At 33.3% G+C, this 23,270-nt stretch overlaps 1 protein-coding gene across 17 annotated transcripts in view; it reads left to right on the top strand.

The window, feature by feature from the left end:
* The first annotated feature begins 367 nt into the window (after positions 1–367).
* LOC123674253 (calcium/calmodulin-dependent protein kinase type II alpha chain) overlaps positions 368–23,270 on the top strand; it is a 67,100-nt gene continuing 44,197 nt past the window's right edge. For 5 of the 17 annotated variants that reach the window (XM_045609206.1, XM_045609214.1, XM_045609209.1 and 2 more), the window contains exon 1: positions 370–534. In XM_045609206.1, coding sequence (XP_045465162.1) covers positions 470–534 — 65 coding nt within the window. In that variant the 5' untranslated portion in view covers positions 370–469. Of the gene's footprint in view, positions 535–23,270 lie in introns of all 17 variants that reach the window. The other 12 variants (XM_045609210.1, XM_045609201.1, XM_045609196.1 and 9 more) reach the window with 5 other exon arrangements.

Below are 23,270 nucleotides of genomic sequence, written 5' to 3'. Positions count from 1 at the left end.
CTTCATTAAGAATGTGTCATTATATCTTTCCAACAAAGGGCGTTTAAATACAGAAAATTCATTTCGTCGAGCAAAAAAGGACTTTCAATTACGATCTCTTTTTCTATTCGAATATGATACGTGCGAGTGGAATAAAACAAGGGGAAATCTGCATATCTGCAAGTAATTTGCGGCTTTCCATCCATGCATACGATTTGCGTCCATCATCCCCAATGGCAATTTCCATGAAAAAGTCGAGTCTGGTATTTTGAATATTATCTCAGCAGGAATCTCTGCTGATGTCCCTAGTTTGAACCGAACTAAAGTTGGCAACATTGGCGAGCCAGTGCGACGAGTGTTCCGAGTTTCGTATTGCTCGTGGAAGGATCTGCGCGGATCCCGCATTAGTTCAAAGTACATGTTGTGTTGTGTAGACACCGACACCGATCAGCGAGAGAGTAGTAGGGTTTAGGTTGTCAAGTGGTACAGTATGTCGGTGCCTGTGGCTACTACGCGTTTCAGCGATAACTACGATCTGAAAGAAGAATTAGGAAAGTAAGTACGCAAATTCATTAAATTTCGCATGTGAAACTCCACGCGGATATAACGACCTCGGCGCCCGAAGGCGGGTGTTGACATTGCCGCATTCGAAAATATTTAAAATAATCCCAAATACCAAAATAAACTCGCTTGTAACGTAACTATATTCGAGGCTGTTGTCTACTATTTTCTCGTCATTCGCCGATTTCAGAATGACCCGGTTACTGGGTTAAGATTTTCAGGCGCTGTTTGGATATCTGCATTGCCCCTGCTGGAAAATCAATATATTTGGAGGCTCTGCCCTGTACGATATGACAGGTGGTTGTCTCATCGCCGACTGGAATTAAATTTTTTATGTAGGACGTGTTGAAATATTCAAGCTTGGGTCTTGTGTCTTCGATTTTGGAATCAGGTGTTCTTTCAGGACATGCCTTGTATTATTTATCGACCGTATACCCAACCTCAATCAAAAATAATGTAATATACCCTTGTAATTCTCATAATCTTACTACCCCTCATAACCGAATTCGAGACTTCAAATAATCATCCTTACATACACAGCATGACCCATCGAATTTATTCTGAATGAGTAATTATCCTTGAGAAGCCCCAAAAACTTATCACAAAATGGTGGATGCGCGACAACCTGAAGATTTATTTCATTCGATATGGAATGATTGTACGACATTGAACTTGATAACTATTTAAATCTTCATCGACTCTGCTTATATTATTCAATAATTAACTAGCGAATGAGATCTTGGACTTAGAATCTCCCGGAATTTTTCAGGATTATCAGTGGAAAGTCAACAAATTCAACAGGGCCCCTTCGAATAGTTCGAATTTCAGTACATTTTCCCCTTCTCGTCTTTTCTAGCCCTGTTCCTCGAGCCTATCTGCCATAAATTGAATTTCAACTGAGCCGGCGGCAATGCAGGATAGAAAGTCGATATCAGAGCGCCCTCATAGCCCTTGTCGTCCTTACAGTTCGAGGGTTCTTTACTTTCACCATGTGCTTTGTTGAAGAACCGAAAGTTAATGAAATAATTTTTGAAGGAAATTGGAATTTCTTTGGCATCTTTGAAGTGGTCGCAAATGTAATGTAATTTGGGTGTACGTTTGGGGTTCCTGATGAAACAATAGGTAGTTATATCTTGGTTATGATGACCCACCCAAGTTTTCTGCATAGGCAAATTGGACTATTTATCCACCAGTTGTGTAGTATGATTATGAGGGCAGTTTATCATTAATTAGATTCAATTAAAATAATTTAAATGATATTAAGCTCTCGTTTCTCCCTTTATCCTGGAAGGATACTAGAAAATAAAATATCCCTAAAAATTTTTTTTACGGAAAAAAGCTTCGAATTTGAGTTCTATGTCGAAATTTTGTTTTGATTCAAAATTCATTATGATTTTTCTTGGAATCTTCGTAATGAAAATAACTTTCCAATGAAATTAGAATTGGTTATATTTAGGTGATTTTAACTGAGAATCATTGCAATATTTTAATTCATACTTTTTATTATTCTTGATATTATATTATCTTGAAATTATGCATTTTATCATTGTAGATGTGATAATTCATTATTGTAAATCGTCAAGTTATTTTGTTAATCTGGTTTATAGATTTTGATCTATAAATAAGGAATTCAAGCTATTAGGATTATGGAAATAACTATGAAAGCTTCCGACCAAAATTCTGACCACTAGACGGGCAGGTATTTTTTATTATACACATAGTAAAGTAAAAAAAAATAGGCGGTTATATAATGCTTTCTTTAAAGGATTCCAAATTCCTATTGGAATATTGAAACTATATTCCGCTGAAGAAGACGTAGTTGAGTTAATGTTGAACTTTCTAGGCTATCATATTACATATATATTCACTATATAGTTTTCAAGTAAGAGAGGTAAACCTCGAGAAAATCTAATTTTTACAATACTGAATTATGTCAAAATGGCGGATGCGCCAATTCGTAATAGGTAGTGAATAAATAATAGCATTAACAGTATTAACACCATTGAAATTAATTTAACCATTGTTGAAATATGCTATTTCCATTAATCTTTTTCAGTCACATTCTCTATAAGACTTATATTATATAAAAAAAATATTAATTCACCAACATATATATTCAACAATTTTTTCCTCTTTTAACTTGAAACCTTGGTGTAGTTGCTGATCTGTTGGCCAGTTGAATCCTAGGACAATTATTTAGCAATGTCAATGCACGTCATCTTTGATATATTGCCAACCATGACCTGGGTTCAGGCAGATTTACTCAACAAGTGACGAAGGAATGTGTAGTACCTATACATTAGCTTCTGAAGTTTAACCCATGTCTTATGATTTCCGTGTATTTTATTCAAAGATTTCATTCAAAATAATTGCTTTCTAAAAATTAAATTGATATTGTTCCATAAACAGGTAAACTAAGCACTCATTCATAATTTATTATAGGTATGTTTGAAATTGGTTTGTAACCGCGACTTTCACAGCGTGAAACAATATCTTGAAAATATGATCACTTTTTTCACACCTATCCAATTTCAATGAAACCAATCCTGAATGTTTCTCCAAGCAGATCTTAATCCAACTGTGAAAATTGCAATCAAATCCGTGAAGAAGTTTCGAAAATTAGCCGTGTACCTACAGACAAACAAAAATTTTCAAATTTTTTTTATTTTTGTGTTTTTTTCTTATCACCCACTGACATTTTTTCATGGATTTATAATATGTACAAAACAGATACATAATTTTCTATCGCTTTAATATAATATGAATTTAGATTGAATGAAAGAAGAATCCAGCTTTTTGTTTCAGTCACATATATTATCACTACCTATATCGACTTTATTGTTACTTCCCAAAAACAACAACCTGCAACTTAAATTCAGAACGAAAGTAAATCAGCAAGGAAAGAAAAAACAAAATATCTTCGGGTTAAAAATAAATTATATACCACCTGCTTATTCAAGTTGATATAATTTACATTGAGTGAGAGCAGTAAACTTTTAAATAATTTTATTATCGTCAATCACTAAAAATATCTGGAATTAACTGTAAGTTTCCTCACACAATTTTTGCTTAATTGAATTTTAAGGATCGTTGGGAAAAATTCAGCTAAGTAGCTAGGTACTTTCTGTAGAGTTTAAAAGAAATACCCTTTTCAATTTCAATTTTTTTCAGTAGGTATCTGAGATATATACCAACTTTATTCAAGGCTAGAAACCAATTTAAATAATTAATAAATAAAATCAATAATTTCTATAGAAAGGAAGAAAGAAATGAAAAAGTTCTGCACATTAATTCAATTGACAATGTATTTTTCCTTTTGAAATTACTAAAATGTTGACAAACGTGAAATTCTTTTTTTTTCTTCCACAATCTAAATTCAATTCCCAAAAGACAATTTTGGAATTTTCATGTTATGTACGGAATCTCATAATTTGGAGTTCTACGTAATCTAGATATATAATATTCATCATATTCTGTTGATATAATGCCAAACGTTGGTTGCGCTATTTGATATTGAAATGTTTATTTGTTCTAGTAATAGAAATATGATGATGAAAATCCATTTCAGCATATCAATCTCTAAAATTGATGAGATGCATTGATCAAATGGTAGTTGAAGAGCAGTGCCGGATTTGAAAATTTTATGCTGTCGATAATTGCTCATGTAGAAAGTTTGAAGTAGGTGCACCTTAAAATAATACTTCGTAAGGTGAATTCAGTATAGTTTGACAAGTAAATCGTTTATCTCCTACGATAATAATTTATTGTGATAATGCGACTTCTTCTGTCGAAGTTTGAAAAATCGAACTTCTCTCTATGTTTTTATCTTTGTCAGTTTGAATGATGATATATCATCAAGTTCGAGTTCGATAAATCTTACTTCAATTTAACTTCAAACTGCTTCTTCTACTTCGAACATAAACGAATTATACAGGGTGGCCACTTTTTCAATGGGATTGTATTGGTAACTTTTAAACCATAAGAGTTAGAAGGTAGGTCAAATGGAGAAAAAGTTGCATGCATAAAAGCATTATCAAGCAGTTCAATCAAATCGAGATTATCAGGGCCGGTTATTGAGATATCACAAAAAAAGTAAATTCCGTCATTTTGGTTTTTCTTTTTTTCCCACTTTATTTCAAATATTATCAAAAAATGTTACAGGAATTTTTTATTCGACAGTAAATTGTTCCCAATTTGACGTAATCAGATTTCGTATCCAACGTTTCGTGCTCTCTGGGCCACCCTCAACCTCATTTTTTTCAATACGGACCTGTATATTTTATGACACTTTTCGAAATAACTCTTAATGCTGAATTCAACGATATATCATACAATGTCATTCAAAGTTGATTTTCGGGTGATTTTGACCCTTATCCAAATTTCTTTGGGTCGGCTCTGTATTACATTTAGGTAACTTTAGTTTAATTAACAACCTGCAATACATTTCGATGAGAAAATCAACTTACTCATCTTGAATTAAATGGAATATATCAGAATCAAATCAAGAAACAAGTAATAATTATTTACATATTTCAATTCATAATAATTAAACGAATTATCATTTAATGGAAGAGAAATCGAATGATTATTCGAAAGTAAATGAAAATGAATGAAGTAATTGTTCGAAATGTCCACCATTTTGTAAAATGCACTTAACGGTTCTGGAACCCATACTTCTTATACCTTATACATTTATTTATTTCGTCTTCTTGAATATCTTCCAATACATTCTCAATCTTCTCGCGAGAAATCACTATTGTTGGATTTGTCATTTGTTCCGTTGAAACAAATTACAGAATCGAACTTGATTTTGATATCATTACGATATAATTTTTGCAAGGCTTGGTATTCAAATTTAAAATAATTGTATTAGCGTCTCTTGACTATTTTATTAACAGCAGTTTTTGATGAATTGCATTCACTACAGATCTGACCCAAAGAAAATTGTATAAGGGTCAAAATCACCTAGAAATCAACTTTGAATGACATTGTATGATATATCGTTGAATTCAGCATTAAGAGTTATTTCGAAAAGTGTCATAAAATATACAGGTCCTTATTGAAAAAAATGAGGTTGAGGGTGGCCCAGAGAGCACGAAACGTTGGATACGAAATCTGATTACGTCAAATTGAGAACAATTTACTGTCGAATAAAAAATTCCTGTAACATTTTTTGATAATATTTGAAATAAAGTGGGAAAAAAAGAAAAACCAAAATGACGGAATTTACTTTTTTTGTGATATCTCAATAACCGGCCCTGATAATCTCGATTTGATTGAACTGCTTGATAATGCTTTTATGCATTCAACTTTTTCTCCATTTGACCTACCTTCTAACTCTTATGGTTTAAAAGTTACCAATACAATCCCATTGAAAAAGTGGCCACCCTGTATAACTTCCCAAATCAACAATATTGTAGGTATTGCTTATTCGGTTTTAGATTTAAATAATGATTCCCAATTTTGTGGATTTTTCTGAAATGGTGAATTTATTAGGTATATCGACTTTGAAATAGCCCATTCGGGAAATAATGCCAACAAATAATTGTATCAATCATTTGTTTAAAACATAGGTATTTACTCCAATGTGAGTTTGGTGTCGCTGTGGTAATTTGAGTTCTGATCGATGTCATATCAGGGTAATAAGGTGGTTGTGTGATGTGGTTTGTTGATTTTTTTCACTGTTCATTTTTGTTGGTGCAAAATTCATTTCGAGAAAATCTTGTGTTCTAAAAATTAAGTATCTCCATAGCCTTTTTTTAAAGGAGGTGCCAACAAATTTTAAAAATAAGAGAATTTTCCTACATAAAACAGTTACTGAAATTAATCCCATTTAAAAAATTCAAATATATATTCACATATTATAATGACAAACATGCCAAATTGTGCAATAAATTATTAAGGGCTTCTGGGTTTGTTAAAACTTGTGAGTCAGAACTGCACTGACTAGAATACCCATTCTACCAGCATTTTTCATTTTATCCTTGAAGCCTGCACTGGATAGTGTTTTCGAATGCTAATAAGTGTAAAGAGCACCTTAATTTTTGATCTATTTCGATTTGCTTCGGCTCAGTTGAAGGAAGCATTCCGAAGTTGACTGCGATTTGCTTGTCAAAGTTGTAAATCCGTGCCTTATCACCAGTTGTAATGCATTTTATGAATAAGAAATCGATATTGATTCGTTTTAGCATGTGACCTTGATATACAAATGAGATGTTCATCTTTTGGCACTAGTCTTGCGTCAATGCATTTAATACCCAATAAATGGTACCTAGCAATTTTTTCTTGAGATACAGAAATTTTCCTAATATGTCCAGAAAGTGGTGTTTTCCCGCAAGATATCTACTTTCCGGAAGATTCGGGAACAATATTTTCTCTAAAAGTGCATGAAATAAATTGAAAGTCGAATTTTCATAAATACTATCTCAATAAAAAGAAAACGAAAATAATTAACAGCACACACAAATAAATTGTAATAAGGAAGCTATTATTAGTAATATTTTGTTATTAGTTATATTTATTTATGGTAAAAATGCAGTTGGTCGCGTTATGCAAGTTCATCGCGAAATCCATCATGTTTGTTGAAGTCAACTGTTTCTTGGAAGAAGATTATGGTTCTAAATTATAATTTGAAGAGGACGGAGCATTCCAATTAGAAATTTTGGTGGACTTTTTAAATTCTTTCATCTCTCAGCTGACTTTCATCCTCCTCTAAACATGACAGAATTTAATTTACCCTTCAATATTTGAGTACGGAAAAAATTCCTGCTATTTATTTTCCGCACGCATTCACGTGCGGAAAGAAATGACGAGGTTTGCCTAGCACCGTGTGGGAAAGAGATTCTTTGCGACTTTAAATGTGCGCGAGAAAGGGATTGGAAGCGCACACTTCCAGAAAATAGTTATTTCCCTACAGGTGCGGAAAGTGGTACTTTCTCGCACGACACTGCTGTAATTGAAACTCAAAAAATTTGATCAATTATTCACATACACATGAATGACAGACGTAATTCTATATGTCTGCAAATTTATCTCATCCTTGACATGCATAGAGACATGACAGAATTATTTTATTCCCTAATACTTGCGTGCGGAAAAATTCCCTTCTATTTAATTGTGGTTGAAATATCAAATTGAATTTCTTTGTCGCACCCATATGCGTGCGGAAAAGAAATATCAGGGGTTTTTCCCGAACTGTGTGGGAAAGTGACTCTTTGTGACTTAAAATGAGTGTAGAAAAAGAGTTGAAAGCGCACACTTGTAAAAAAACAATTTAGGTAACCATTTTTTCTTTACCAATATTAATTTGAGTTGAATACGTTGATAGCTAGCCAGAAAAGGTCGGATGTTTCACCGAATCTCGCCCGCTTCAGAAAGCAATTTTTTGACAAGCTTGATTCACCGTTAGCGGGTTATGCAAAATTTTCAGCACGCCAACATATGGAATTTTATTTGAAATGCAAAATTTGAAAAAAAAATAATTATTTCGATATCTTTATGACTACTAAAAATTATTTGATATAAACTGATAAATTTGACCTGTGTAGCAGGATACCTACTACGTATTATCTACTGAAAGGTCAATAATCTATTCTTCAATGTATTAAAAATATAGGATAAGGGTGTCTCTTCCTCATTTCAAGTAGCTATCCATGTCTTGGATAAAGAAATTGTCACGATCACTTAAATGGAGGATATTCCATGTTCCCGAAGTGAATGAGGTTAAGAGGTCGGTCGATAATTGATAAGTACCCCTGAGACAGCACCTGTAAAGACAGAATCCAGGAATTCTCATGCATATTCGATTTGATGAATGCCGACAATGCTGCTGCGTTAATATTTTTTCCCATTGATATCTTCTTGAACTTTATCCAACAAAATGCAAAAAACTTGTGTTGACCTAACTGATCTCTCAATCTTCAAGTAAGTATAATTAGGTATTCAGATCTTCGTTTTTAAGACAGACTTTTCTATATTGACGTAACTGATTACTTTTAGAATATACTGTTCAGTGACTTTCTGATCTCTCAATCATCTAGTTGGTACTTAATTAGGTATTCAGATCTTTGTTTTTGAGACAGGCTTCTTCAGTGGCGTACCCAGACATATAAGCCTTGGGGTGGGATATATACCTAGTTATAGGTAAACGAAAAATAAATTGGTTATTCGTTTCCGTCTTTGAATTTACAGACACTTCTTGGGATTGATTTTCAACTGTTGAAGTGTCAGCTATTATTTCCAAACTTGAAGATTCGCCCGTATCAATTTTCCTTCTTTTGAAGAAGTTTTCCAAAGAATTTTGGTTACTCATTATACGATTTTGCTTAGTTTTGAGATTATGCAACACACTTAGAGAATTAAACACGCTATACATATATCGGGTGTCCCAAGGTGAGTGGCCTATTAGATTATTATGGAAACTATTGATGGTAAAGATTTCAAATTTTGTGGATAGATATTTGGCCATGTAAGGTACATTTTCAAAATAATTTCACATTTCCAGTGTTGCCGGATGTACGACAATTTGGCAACAACTTTGTTATTTTAAATGGGACATCAGGTATTTCTATTTTTTTATGATACTCCATAAAATATTAAATCTATTCACTCTTACTTTTCCATCCCTATCTTTAACGGTTTTTGAGTTATTAATTATTTTTCGAAATTTTAGATCAAATTAGCGTATTACGAAAATGACTCTAGTTCGCTCAATATTTGAGATTTAAGTCAGAAATTTTGCAAGTCGTTAGATATTGATCTGATCTGTGTCACTCCTTTTGAATTATGGTTGTCAATAATACAGGACGGACCAAAAAAAATCATCATTTGCCAAGTTACAAAATTGTAAAAAAGTCTATTTTTTCAAATTAGACACCTAGTATATTTTTCAATTTTTGGAATCAGTACAACACACTCTACAATTTTTCTATTCACGTCCCTATACCTATCTCAACTGGATTCCGAGTTATATGCGTTTATTAGATTTCACATTGATTCAATAAGCGTTAATTTCTTTTGTATTGTTATTTTCTCTATGTCGTTCATAGATCGATATATCAATGAATCAGTTCAATCCAAAAATGTCGAAGTAAACAATTATTGCCTAACAGGTGTTTTGTTCCGAGGTTTTTCTATAAATAATGGCTCAAGAAAGATATACACATATAACGCATATAACTCGGAATCCAGTTGAGATAGGTATAGGGACGTGAATAAAAAAATTGTAGAGTGTGTTGTACTGATTCCAAAAATTGAAAAATATACTAGGTGTCTAATTTGAAAAAATAGACTTTCTTACAATTTTGTCACTTGGCAAATGGTGATTTTTTTTGGTCCGTCCTGTATTATTGACAACCATAATTCAAAAGGAGTGACACAGATCAGATCAATATCTAACGACTTGCAAAATTTCTGACTTAAATCTCAAATATTGAGCGAACTAGAGTCATTTTCGTAATACGCTAATTTGATCTAAAATTTCGAAAAATAATTAATAACTCAAAAACCGTTAAAGATAGGGATGGAAAAGTAAGAGTGAATAGATTTAATATTTTATGGAGTATCATAAAAAAATAGAAATACCTGATGTCCCATTTAAAATAACAAAGTTGTTGCCAAATTGTCGTACATCCGGCAACACTGGAAATGTGAAATTATTTTGAAAATGTACCTTACATGGCCAAATATCTATCCACAAAATTTGAAATCTTTATCATCAATAGTTTCCATAATAATCTAATAGGCCACTCACCTTGGGACACCCGATATAGGGTTTGAACTATTTCGAGGGGCACTACTGGGATATCGAAAACCGTTAGAGATACAGGGTGGCTTAAATTACAAAAAAGTTGCGTTACTCAGGGATGAGTGTTTTGATGTGAACAGATCTAAAATATCTCCAATGATTCCCGAGATATCTCGAAAAAAATAAAAATTGAGATTTTCTTTTTTTCTGTATAACTCATTTGTTTCTGGAGATAACTTCACGAAATTCGGTTTGTAGCCTTTATCCAACATATAGATTCTAATGGTGTCGTCAGATTTTTCCTGTTTTCCATTGATTCAGAATCGCGTTAGTCAATTTTATTTTTATTTTTTATTTTAACTTCCTTTTCAATTTTTTTGTTGAGTTTTTTAAATTATGTAGAACAATTTCTGCAAACATTGCCAGTTGAACGCAATGTAGAGTGCAGTTTTCGTATAATATACGGCTATTGGGTGGTTTAATAACAGATCAACATATTCGTTGCATATTACATTGTCTACTAGAGATTACTAAAAATTCTGAACTTACGTTCCATTATCTTGCCAAAAGGTCCCTAGGGTCATTTGAGGTTTTAAGAGCAGCTCGCTGTTTAATCTTCTTAGACTTAGGGTCATATTCTATGCAATTAAAATAAGGGAAATTAGGTCTTAAAAATTAATGTTTTAATTTAGAAGGTTCTCTCAGTTATAAAGATTCGCTAACCAAACGGCGTATATGATTTTTTATAAATTTGCTTGTATATTATATTGTTTGAGTTGGAGGAAAAATTTCGCAAAATTAATTTTCTGGTGATACATCTGAGAAAAATTCAAAATTTCCCTGTACCCTGTATCTTGAAAACAAAGTGTTTTCGGGCCTGTGTTCATAGGAAATTTTTTGCTTAGAATCATCAGAAGAAGTTCTCATTTTCGTTTGTAGCTCCAATTCACGAAGACTATATAAAAATTTTCGTCCTCAACGACACTTAACTTTAATGAAAAAATAAACCAAAGAACGGACATGAGACGTGAGTCCAACTTATGGATACTTTTTCCATAAAGGTTCTTTCAGTTTCATAAAATTCTTCTGAACGTCTGGATGTTCGAAAGGATATTGAAATATCCTCTGGCCAACTGCCATTGTTATGTGGCCAGATGCCACATATTTATTACTTTGGCTCTAACTTTTTTGTAATAAATATTCGATGACATGACAAAATTGTTTCAACAATAATATTGTTATAGGAGTATTTTACAAATTACTATTGAACTGAAAATTGATACGTTACTGAAGATTCTATTTTCCATTTTTTTTCATTGGCTGATGAACTTTTGGAAAACATTACAAACTATTTCCACGAAACTTATTTTGATGATTGCGTCTAAATATTGGTTATCCAAGTTCTTGTAAATTATCGATAATCAAGGATCGAAAACTAAGAGACAAACAAAAATATAAATAAATTTGAAACACCTACTTCGTCTTTATTCTATAAATATACTTCGAACAGTAGGAATCACAATACCAACTTAACTCAGGAATTTTTTTTTCTCTGGATATCATTTCACCTTTTTCAAGTAGGCAATTCCTTTATTGTTTTACTGTTATTTGTTATCGAAGAATTATCCTGAATCAACCTGGATGTATGTAAATGTTATTTTACTAGTTCATAGAGACTCTGCGCTTTCGGCACATCTTCTGAACTTTGAAAAACCGTGGTTATCAAGTATCAAAAACGATACGCACATTTTACCGAAAGAAAAAACGTATTGTTGTCAGAAATTTATGAGTATATTTTTTCGTTCACGATGCTTGTAGTGTTTTTTGCATGATTCTATTTTTTTCTTTGATTTGAACTAATTAAGTATAACCCAATTATTGAAAGTCGAAAGTTTATTCAAAAGTGATATTTGCTTTACATCAGTTTCAGTGAAGAGCAATTCTACTAAAACAAATATGTACACAAAAAACATAACTATGGACAATTTATATACAACTAAATTAGTACAGTACGTTTTTAATTAATTGATCTAAATCATTTTGCTCAGAAACATTCCGAAATTTTTCTAGTTCCAGTTCTCAATTTTTGTTAAATTGAATATGTCATTATAAAGACGTCGGCTGTTATATAGGTATTAAGCCTAGCAACCAGTAAATAAGAAAACATATCTCACTTCTTCAACAGATAACATTTAATCCTGAAAACTGTATCGTGCAAAAAAGATTTTTAAGTTGACATTTCTCTGCGATAGAACAGGTCATTGCTGCCAAAGTTTCGCCATCTGTGGTATAGTTTGTTGGGATTATATAACGATCAATTTTCTGTCTGTTTATTATCTCTAGCAGGAGCTTGAATAGATTCTCAAGGAGATACACTTATGTTATACTTCCGCAAAACATTTGGATGACTATCCGTTTTTACATGAATTATAAATAAATATTTGAATATGAAATTAATTACCATGGAAATATGTAATATCAGCATATATAGTACAATGATGTATGTCCTATACTCGAAGCCTTATAAATTCTTTTTAAAAGAGTTTTTCAAGGATGACCGAACATCAATTCAATTTTGACTGTTTTCACATCTGTGTAATTTGCTATGTTTGATCTTGAGCGTTTAACCAATGATGAACACCAATTATTAACAATTAGATATCTAAACACTTTCAAAACTTTCCATTAATGATTAGTGTGAAAGCTTCAATGAGTTTCGTATTCGAATATAATTCCTGAAAAAACATTAAGAGTTCATGAGTATCAAAAGTATATACTTTTAGTGCTAGAAAGTTTTTCTTCCATTTGAAATTCATAGGTGGCTGAATTGAAGCAATTATTTTATCGTTTACGCTATACTGAAAAGCACATTATAGTAGTAGATGGAGAATGAAATTTTTAGAACTTAAAAGTTTGAGTACGAACTAATTCACTTCATTCGACTTTTAGATTATATGCATAACTAAAAACTTTAAGTGGAAATTTTCGAGACGGATTAGAATCTGCCTCCTCAAGAATTTCAAAGCTTAAATGACCGTGCTGATGGAAATGGATTAGAAGCTTAGGGGCTTTACGCTGAGTAATATCCAGAACAAACATTACTCCATCGTGGCATATTTGCACATATTCATTAAATTTTCTTGTAGAAGGAAATTTCCACAAAATGTCGATGGAACTCTCCAATGGGAGCTTTGTTCCGATATTCGAAATATTGTTCATAGTATAGATCGCTCTATAATTTCGTTACATTGCCTGTGATGTTCGAATTTTGAACAGGATGTGATTTCAAACTATAATTACTCTGTCCGTTCGGTTAGCCTTATAATCGAAATTCCTGTCAATTTAAAAACTGCAAGTTCAATCGAGATGAAAATATGTATTGAGATGTAAAATGAAAAAATTGATAAATTGAAAGTTTGATGAATGTGGGTGGTTTTTCAATGAAAAATGTGAGACTGTTTCGTTCGTCAAAATGTTTAGCTTTGTACGAAATTTCATGTAGATAGCGTATACAAGAACTATAGAAAATTCAAGAAGAATATTGACAAAAAATTACTCAGTTTTTCTGTTATCACGAAACCGATGAAGTTGAGATTTTCGGTGTTAATATGAAATATCCATTTTAAACTTTATCAAAATCATAAAAAAAATCAAAAAGAATCTTGGAAAAACTACCCAAGATTTCTTTGACACCAAATTCCATGGGATTAGGATGATGCTTGTATATAAGATAACATCTCCATATGCAATATTTAGTGTAGATAACGACATCAGAACCATAGAAAATTTAAGCAAAATATCGAAAAACTTAATATTTCAGTGACAACAGACCCGACCGATTTAAAATTTTGTGTGTATATATTATAATAATAATAACAATTCCAAGCAAATTTATTGAAAATTTTAAATAATATATGTTCATTTTTGAAATACGGGAATTGTACGAAAGATAAGTTTTGTTTCGTACAATTCCCGTTGAAAATATTGGTATTGAAGAATTATGTTTTTTTTATTGTTATGCGTATTCTCAATATGGAATTAATATAGAAGTAGCATTGAAATTGGTTTATTCAGAAAAATAGAGCTTATTATTATCATTGATTAATTTTATCATAGGATTTATAAATATCTATTCAGAAGTTCTGTCATTTTACTAGCTTCAATACCTTATTTGAGAAATTTAAATTTATCTAGGTATGCTGATGATATTGCTCTTGAGTTTCGTTATTCTGATTTCGAAGTTATTACTTCAAATAAAGATTTGAAAATTACAGAAGATCATTTTATTGAGTGGCTTTCATGCCCTAATTCAAACAAAACAGAAATTTCTTATTTTCATTTGAAAAATCAAGAGAAATCAATAATTCCGTATTCGATCATAATTATACTACTGAATATCTTGGAATTAAACTTGATTCTTCTTTGAATTTCAAAGTCCACTTGGAGAATTTGCGTATGAAATGAATTGGAGGAATAATAGTCTTCATGAATTAGCTGATTCCTTTCGTACGGCAGCTTGGCCTTGGTTTTTTCTGCTGCTGAATACTGTTGTTCTGTTTAGTTTAATAGTGCTCATGTTCATAAAATTGATGCACAGCTTAACATTTCTATGAGAATTATCAGTAGTGATTCACGGCTTGATATTCAAGCTACTTGACTTGAAATCAACTCAAGTTCAAGTCAAGTTGTAGATTTCCGATATCAAGTCAAGTATTTATTTATCAAGTACTTGACTTAAAATTGAAAAACTACTACTTGACTTGAAATTGAGTTGATTTCAAGTCAAGCCGTGAATCCCTAATTATCAGGGGATCTGTTAGATCCACACCTTTACATTGGTTATCAGAACTATCACATATACCTATTACCGCCTCATATTTGTAAAACAGTTTGCAGTCAAGAAATCTTGGGATAGATTTACAATTATGTATATCTTACCTCCCAGATACGAACTGCCAGATCCAAGTCATGTAAACCTTTATGGATTAATATACTTTCCTTCAATCTAATGAAAATGACAAGGTAATTTGGCGTACGAAATTGAATTCTTGTTATGTCTTCAACAGAAGTCTAATCGTTCAGAGAAATATCCAGGTTTCAATCTCCCCTTGGAAAATTGGTGTACTGCAAATCGACTTAGGATTGGTCATGCTCGTTGAAATAGAATACTCTTCAAATGGCATTCTGTTGGAACTTTTGAGGAAAAGGAAGGATAGCAAAGGTTTTGTTTCGATAGAAAAGAAACATTTCAATATGAATATGTCAGCTCATTCTGTAAATGAATACACAAACCAATTTCAATCATTCCATAGAAGCCATATTGAAGTGAAAAAAGTCTATTGATTCAAACACTACTTTTCTAATTGGTATATGATTTATAAAATTCATTTTTCAACATAGACTTCTTTCGAAAAATATATTGAATTCAATAAATAATCCAATAATTAAAAGAATTTTAAGCCGCATTTTCTGGGATCGACTCTAGTATTTGTAGTGAATTCCTCTTCCTTAAATTTTCTATATTCTGAAAACAGTTATTTCAAATGTTCATTTGCGTTTTGAAGAACAAATTTATGGGAGTTATGTCAGAGAAGAACGGTGGTTGTTCGGCAAAATTTTAACTTCATATTTACTTTACTCAAATATACCATATTCCACGAATCATTCAACCTTTCAGAGCTTAGGTACACGAAATTCTCTCTGCAATGCAAAATTCAAGAGAAATTCTATGTTCATTATTTTCATCCATTATGAAAATTTAAAAACACGCTTGAATAATTCACCAAATGAAGCATTGTGAACTGACTAAAAGGCATATGACCCTCACTCGAATATTTGTGGTATTTTTTTAAGGGAAAAAAATACCTCTCTTCGCTCTTCTCCTACCCTTATTTTTGCGATAGCAGTTGTGGTGATATGACACATAATACAAATAAAACAATGGACAGAAGTAAACTCTTGATATGAATTTCACCTCGCCATTTTCATGAAAGCATACTAATCACAGCAATCTAGGATCTGGTAGTTATCCAGATTGTGTGGCGAGCACATCTATTCAAACGCTCAGACTGGTACAGTATCATAATAATATGCATATCTTCGGGAAGAAAGTCATGCCTAGAATTTCAATGTGATAGTAAAATTATTCTGCCTCTCTGGGGTTTTGTTGGAAGTTTGAATCCTGAAATATTGAAAGTAGCTCTTCTGTATGCAGGGTGAGATCCATTCATTTATTACTGGGTCGATGTTATTTCTATAGGGACGCTGGAACTTTTCAGGTTCCGTTCGGAAAAAGGCAACAGGTATTACCACTCACAATTCACATTTTGTGTTATCAAACTGGGATTTCCGAACTCTATTGAGAAATGCCGGCTGCTTTCCTTTAAGAGAAATACGTGAAAGGAATATCAGTGGCCTAAACTGGCTATTGAAAGTTACATGATTTTTTGCACGCTTATTCTAGGGAACAAGATGGCATAATTTTTCCTTTTCAATTTTGAGAGGCAAAAGTTCTCGAATGATTAGGTTAGGATTATATTCAACTCTGAAAGACCATTGTCATCGTAGGTAATTTACGAAAGGTAACACCTATAAAGATCTGAGATTTTTTGGGGAATATTCAATTGTATCTAAGTGTGTGTTGAAGATGAAGAACTTTTCGTAGTACATAATTCGAAGTATACCGATCCAGATAGCGTGGTATTGTGGTGCTTCATTCCGAGCCATTGGCGCAGAATATCACTTCTCTGAAGAATATTGTGCCTATTGTGCAATAAATGATGAACTAACTTATTCCTACATCAGCAGTTGAATGAACAACCGAATTATCTCTGTATGTATAAATATTATTTTGGGATAAAGCAAAGACTACCTCGGTGGGTTAACAGTCGACTGTGGTGCCGAAGATACCGGGTTCGAATCCTGGTAAGGTCATGGATGTTGTGTATGTCTGGTGGTGGCGAATTTGCTAGAGTTTAAAATATAAATTTGGACGATGACTGGATAGTGGTTCACTAAGTTCAAAAAACTAAAAAAAAAGATAAAGCAATACAAAGAATAAAGATTTTCAAGCAACAAAGCATGTGTAGATGTAATCTCAGTATTAGCAGAGAAAATATAAACGGGGCATCATGCATTTCAACTTATGTTACAGGAGCACAGGGAAAACCTCAGCAAAAACTCTGTCTCCCCGTATAGGTGCAGTGACTGGTTTGTGTATTTGTTTACAGAATAAGCTGACATATCTATATTGAAGGGTTTCCTCTTCATCCAAAACAAAATCTTCTACATCCTCTCTCTTCAGCAACGGTTGACGACATTATAATTAAATCTGAAAACAAAAAAAATAACCAGAAAGGAGAAATAAATGTTAAATTCCATTATATTGATTTGAATTTAGCGACCCATTCTAAAAAAGCATCTGAAACTGAATGGATAGCTTAGAAACGACCATGAAATTTATAGATTGAACAAGTATTCACCAAGTGGTCAATGGTTTCTTCTTCACCACACTCACATAATGGGCTTCCAATAGAATGCAACTTGAAAAGCATACTATTGCAGCGGTCATGACCAGTCCTAAGTCGATTTAGAATACACCAAATTTTCCTAGAACTTTCTCTGAAGGATCAGCAATTAGATCTTTGTTGAAGACATTACCAGAAGTCCATTTCGCACGCCAAATTTCCTTGTCACTTTCATTAGATTGAAGGAAAGTATTTATCCATAAAGGTTGGCGTGACTTTAATCCGGCAGTTCTAGTATCTGGGAGGTAAGGTACAATTGGAAATAAGTTCGGGAAGAAATGAAAATTTTCCCAAGATTTCTTGACTGAGACCTGTCTACGAATATGAGGCGGAAGTATATGTGATAGTACTGGTAACCAATTTAAAGGTATAGATCTAATAGTTCCACCGCTAATTCTCATAGAAACGTTAAGCTGTGCATCAGTTTCATGAACATGAGCACTACTGAACCAAACATAACAACAGTAGCCAACTCGAGGCCAAAGCTGCCTTACGAAGAGTTCTTATGGAGTTCTTGCATCAGCCATCCATGAAGAACCAGCTAATTTTTGAAGGATATTATTGTCGACTTCAATTTCAAACTTGAATTTTTCAAGTGTGTTTGAAATTCAAAGAAGAATCAAGTTTAACTTCAAGATGTTTGTAAATTTTGCCGATGAAGCTAATGATTGGTCATGAATAAAATGTAGAAACAATAAGGAAATGAGGAAGATGTGGCAACTCTTCACAAAATAAGTCCCAGGCCTAACCGGTAAAAACATATTTTTCCTTAAAAATTAGACTTTATTTGGTCATCATAGACACCTTCATGCGTGATACATATACACCTACATTCCCTTACTTTTCAATACCTCTTCTGTAAAAGGATTCGTCTTTGCTTTTGAAATAGACCGCAACTTCGGCCAAATTTCTTTTCCTGGAGCATTCTTTCATGGTCTGCAAAAAGCTGGGTGGACAATTCGTTCAATTTTACCATTGTTTTCATCGATTTGTGACAAGAAGCATTGCCTTGGTCAAGGAGATTTTTTTATCTTGTATTTTCTTCATTTCTGCACACAATCGATCCAATTATAATCATGTAATTTTCATTGTTGATGGTTTTATTTCTGTCAAGATAGTAAATGAACAATATACCAATATATCCTACTAATTCATTACCAATTGGTAGTTTAATAATCGGTAGTACCGACTACCGATTATCTACATCTGAGACCTACTAATTTATTACCGATTGATAATCGGTAGTACCGATTATCAAACTATCAATCGATAATGAATTAGTAGGATCCACACTCAGATTAGGAATAATCGCATTTGCCGCGTTGGTTTGTGGGTGCCTCAGAACCTGCGCTGTGGGAGTAATGAGTAAATTTATTCATTCGCATGTGAAAAAACCGGCCCTGAGTGTAAAAGGTTATCCTTCCCCTTCAACAGTACTATAGGGTGTTTTTTTTCGAGGTATACAACTTTAAGTTGGCATTATTGTTCAAGATGGCGACCGATATAACAGCTGTCAAGTGATTTATTCTCATATTGGTTTGGCAATTCATCATGAATAGACTCACGCCTGAACAACGCTAGCAAATAGTGCAATTTTATTTCGAAAATAATGGTTCTGTGCGGAATACGTATCGCGCACTACGTCGATTAGCGATGAAGCGCACTTCTGGTTGAATGGCTACGTCAACAAACAAAACTGCCGCATTTGGAGTGAAGCTAATCCTCAAGTGTATGTCGAAACACCGTTACATCCAGAAAAACTGACTGTTTGGTGCGCTTTATGGGCTGGTGGAATCATTGGTCCGTACTTCTTCAAAAACGATGATGGCCAGAACGTTACAGTCAATGGTGATCGGTATAGAGCCATGATTACTAACTTTTTCATTCCTGAATTGAACAACCATGATGTCCAGGAGCTGTGGTTCCAACAAGACGGCGCAACATGTCACACAGCTCGTGACACAATCGATTTATTGAAAGACACGTTTGGTGACCGCCTAATATCACGTTTTGGACCTGTGAATTGGCCTCCAAGATCTTGTGATTAACACCGCTAGACTACTTTCTGTGGGGCTATGTAAAGTCATTGGTCTATACGGATAAGCCACAAACCCTTGACCATTTGAAAGACAACGTTCGCCGTGTTATTGACGATATACGGCCACAAATGTTGGAAAAAGTCATCGAAAATTGGACGTCCAGATTGGACTACATCCGAGCCAGCCGTGGCGGTCATATGCCAGAAATCATATTTAAAATGTAATGGCACAAGATTATCTTGCGGATAAATAAAATTCATGTTAATCGAATAATCCATCGTTGTTTTATTGCAATTTAAAGTTCTATAGCTCTAAAAAAACACCCTTTCCTACCTAAAACCGTGGATGTAAATACAATTTTTATTTTCATTCCGAGAATATCTATTCTGTTGAAACGACGATGATAAACCTTTGTGTACCATTTGCAGCATTTTTAAATGAGTTGAGATTTTCTGAGAGATAGAGAAGATAAAAGACCATTGTGAAAAATTTGCAGTTGTTTTAAATACGCTGTTGGTTACAGATACGTTTTGCTACATTCAGATTTGTATTCATGAATATCAACGAATGGATTAACGAATGCAAAGCATATAGCGCTTTGCGATATATCACCATTAAATGCTCACATCGTGGTGGTTAAATTTCGATTAAACGACTGTGTTTAATTCAAGGTGTGAATCCGGAGAGGCTGAGCGAAGCCAGATACAAGTTTCATTTCTATTAATTCCATTCAGCTCTGCCATAATAATATAATAGGTATTTACTCATCATACGCTTGGTTTAACATTTTCAATGGAATGGTGCAACTATGGAATTGCATTCCGAAATTTCAAACAATAAAAAATAGAATGTTATTTTGTTCGGAATTCCAATTTCTAATATGATAGGGATATGTTCGAACGAACTAGCAACATTGCAAGACGTGAATTCCTTAAAATGAAAGTGAAGGTTATCGAATTGATTATTATTTTTGATGATTCACTGTCTCTGTTATATGTAAACTCGAGTGGTGTGATTTCCGAAGAAAGATTACATGGGTGTACATATGAGTATGAATGGTACTTCGAAATACAAAAAATTCAAGCAGGAAAATAAAACGCTGTCATGGTCTATTAATAGATCTAGTTGGCGAGCACGGATATAACCTTTGCCGAGCTTTGTCAGAAGTTTGGCGATTCGGAAGTGTGTTTACCTCTCTGTAACAGGAGCTTGGACATTGAAATATCTGTCCGTCGATATCCATTATGACCTATTTCATACCTAAAATGAACGTTTATCGCATAACAATAAATTCATTTTAACATACCTGTATCATAATTGTTGCTCTAATATACTAAAAATTAGGAAATACCGACGTTAAATCAGGAATTTTTGAGTGCTCGTTCATTTTTGATTCCTTGAAGACCACATTCACTACTATGTGGTTTCCAAGGGTACAACTGGTATAAGAATGAACAAGCGCCAAAAGTTGCTAACTTCACGTCAGTCATCAGTGGCGGATCGACGATTTTCGGGGCCCTACGCTTGAACACTTTCGGGAGCCCCCCTCTACTTTTACAATTTCTTTCGGAACAGAATTCAGTTTATATAGAACAAACATAAATTTCATTGATAAAATATAAGTTACACCATGCTGATCTATTTGTTTGGCAATAGTATTCTCAAACATTGACTACTTGTGACTTTTACTTTCTCAGATCTTCTTCTTGTTTAAGGACTGGAATTTTATTCCCTACGCCTCTACTTCAATTTCTCCTATTTCCTATTATCTTCTGGTCGGGAGACTTTTCTCCCTACTGCATGTCACTTTTTTTCTTCTATTTGATTCTTTGAAAGAGATATTTGCTCTTATCTGTCATTCTTATTTTGTATGTAGTATCTTTCTTAATTCCTTATTCTCATGCTCTTTCAGCGTCTCTATTGTCTTCTTTCTTTATTTGTTAACTATTTCCTCAATAGTTTCGATTTTCAGTTCTCCTCTGATTTGTTGGTTGGTTATATACCATGGGACGTCAACCGCTGTTCTGATTATTGTATTTAGCGTACTTTGCAACTGATCCTTATTTTCTTTCGTATTATACCAGGTTACTTCTGCATACGTAATGCTTGGTATTAGCACTATTTTTAATATCTTCACCTTGTTTTCTAAGGAAAGTTTACTTTTAGGGTTGAGCAGCGGATACATTCTCCCGTGCCTTGCCTATTTTCTGTTTTCTTCTATCTGTTTGTTAAAATTCATTCTTTCATCTAGTATTACTCCCAGATATTTTCCTTTCTTTTTCCATTCTATCGTCTGATTTTCTATTCTGATGTTTTCTGCTTTCTCTTTCTTCACTGTTGTTCCTCCGAAGTAGATTGCAACTGTTTTCGATGTTTTCACTTTGAATCTCCATTTCTTGAAGTATTCCATCAGTTCATCTAGGTCTATCTATAACTGCCTAGTTATTGTTTTCTGCATTCTACTGTGATAGAATATGGCAGTGTCATCTGCAAACTGGGCTATCTTGCATCTATTCATTTTTGGTATGTCTGCCATGTATAAGTTGAACAGCAGCGGTCCTATCACCGATCCTTGGGGAATTCCGGCTTCAATTTCTCTGATCGCCGACCTAGTACTATCGATATTCACTCTAAATTTTCTATTTGCCAGATACTTCTGTATTAATCTCGTAAGTTTGATTGGAAATTTCATCAACTTCATTTTGTATGTCAGACCTTGATGCCACATTTTATCAAATGCCTTTTCTATATCCAAGAATATTGCACCAGTATCTGTAGAGAGGTTCATTTGTTCCTTAATATTTTTCGTTAGTTGTACCAGTCGATGGATCGTTGAATGCTTTTTGCGAAACCCAAACTGGTGATCTGGAATAATTTTTTTTTCTTCTACGGAATCTGTTAGTCTTGTGTGAATTAATTTCTCTACCATTCACTAATTGCCGATAATAGGCTTATGGGTCGATAATTTGTTGGGTCTTTTTGTCTTTTCCTTTCTTCCAAATTAATATTGTATCCGCCATTTTCCATTTGCTTGGATAATATCCTGTTTTTAGTATGTATTTGGCTATTTCAACGATTTCATTTCCAGCTGCTCCTGATAAGTTTTTAATTGCTGGATTGTGTATTCCGTCTATTCCAGGTGCTTTTCTATTTTTCAATGTTCGGATCATTTCTTCTTTAGTTACTTTATTTGGATCTTCTTTCATTTCATTGTTGTCATCGTATGTTATATTTCCGTATATTTCAACTGATTGGTTGAATTTTGGATTCGGCATAAATTGATGTTCCAGAGATTCTGCAAACATTTCTGCCTTTTCTTCATTTATGATAGCTACTTGATTTCCCTTCTTCAGTGCTGGTAACTTCGCTTTTGTTTTTCTTCTAGTTAGAGCTGTCGTTATTTTTCACAGTGATTGGTCT

The sequence above is a fragment of the Harmonia axyridis genome, chromosome 2, assembly GCF_914767665.1.
Source record: "Harmonia axyridis chromosome 2, icHarAxyr1.1, whole genome shotgun sequence".
NCBI lineage: Eukaryota > Metazoa > Arthropoda > Insecta > Coleoptera > Coccinellidae > Harmonia > Harmonia axyridis.
The sequence above is the reverse complement of the archived record's forward strand: the minus strand, read 5'-3'. Positions and strand labels throughout refer to the sequence as shown.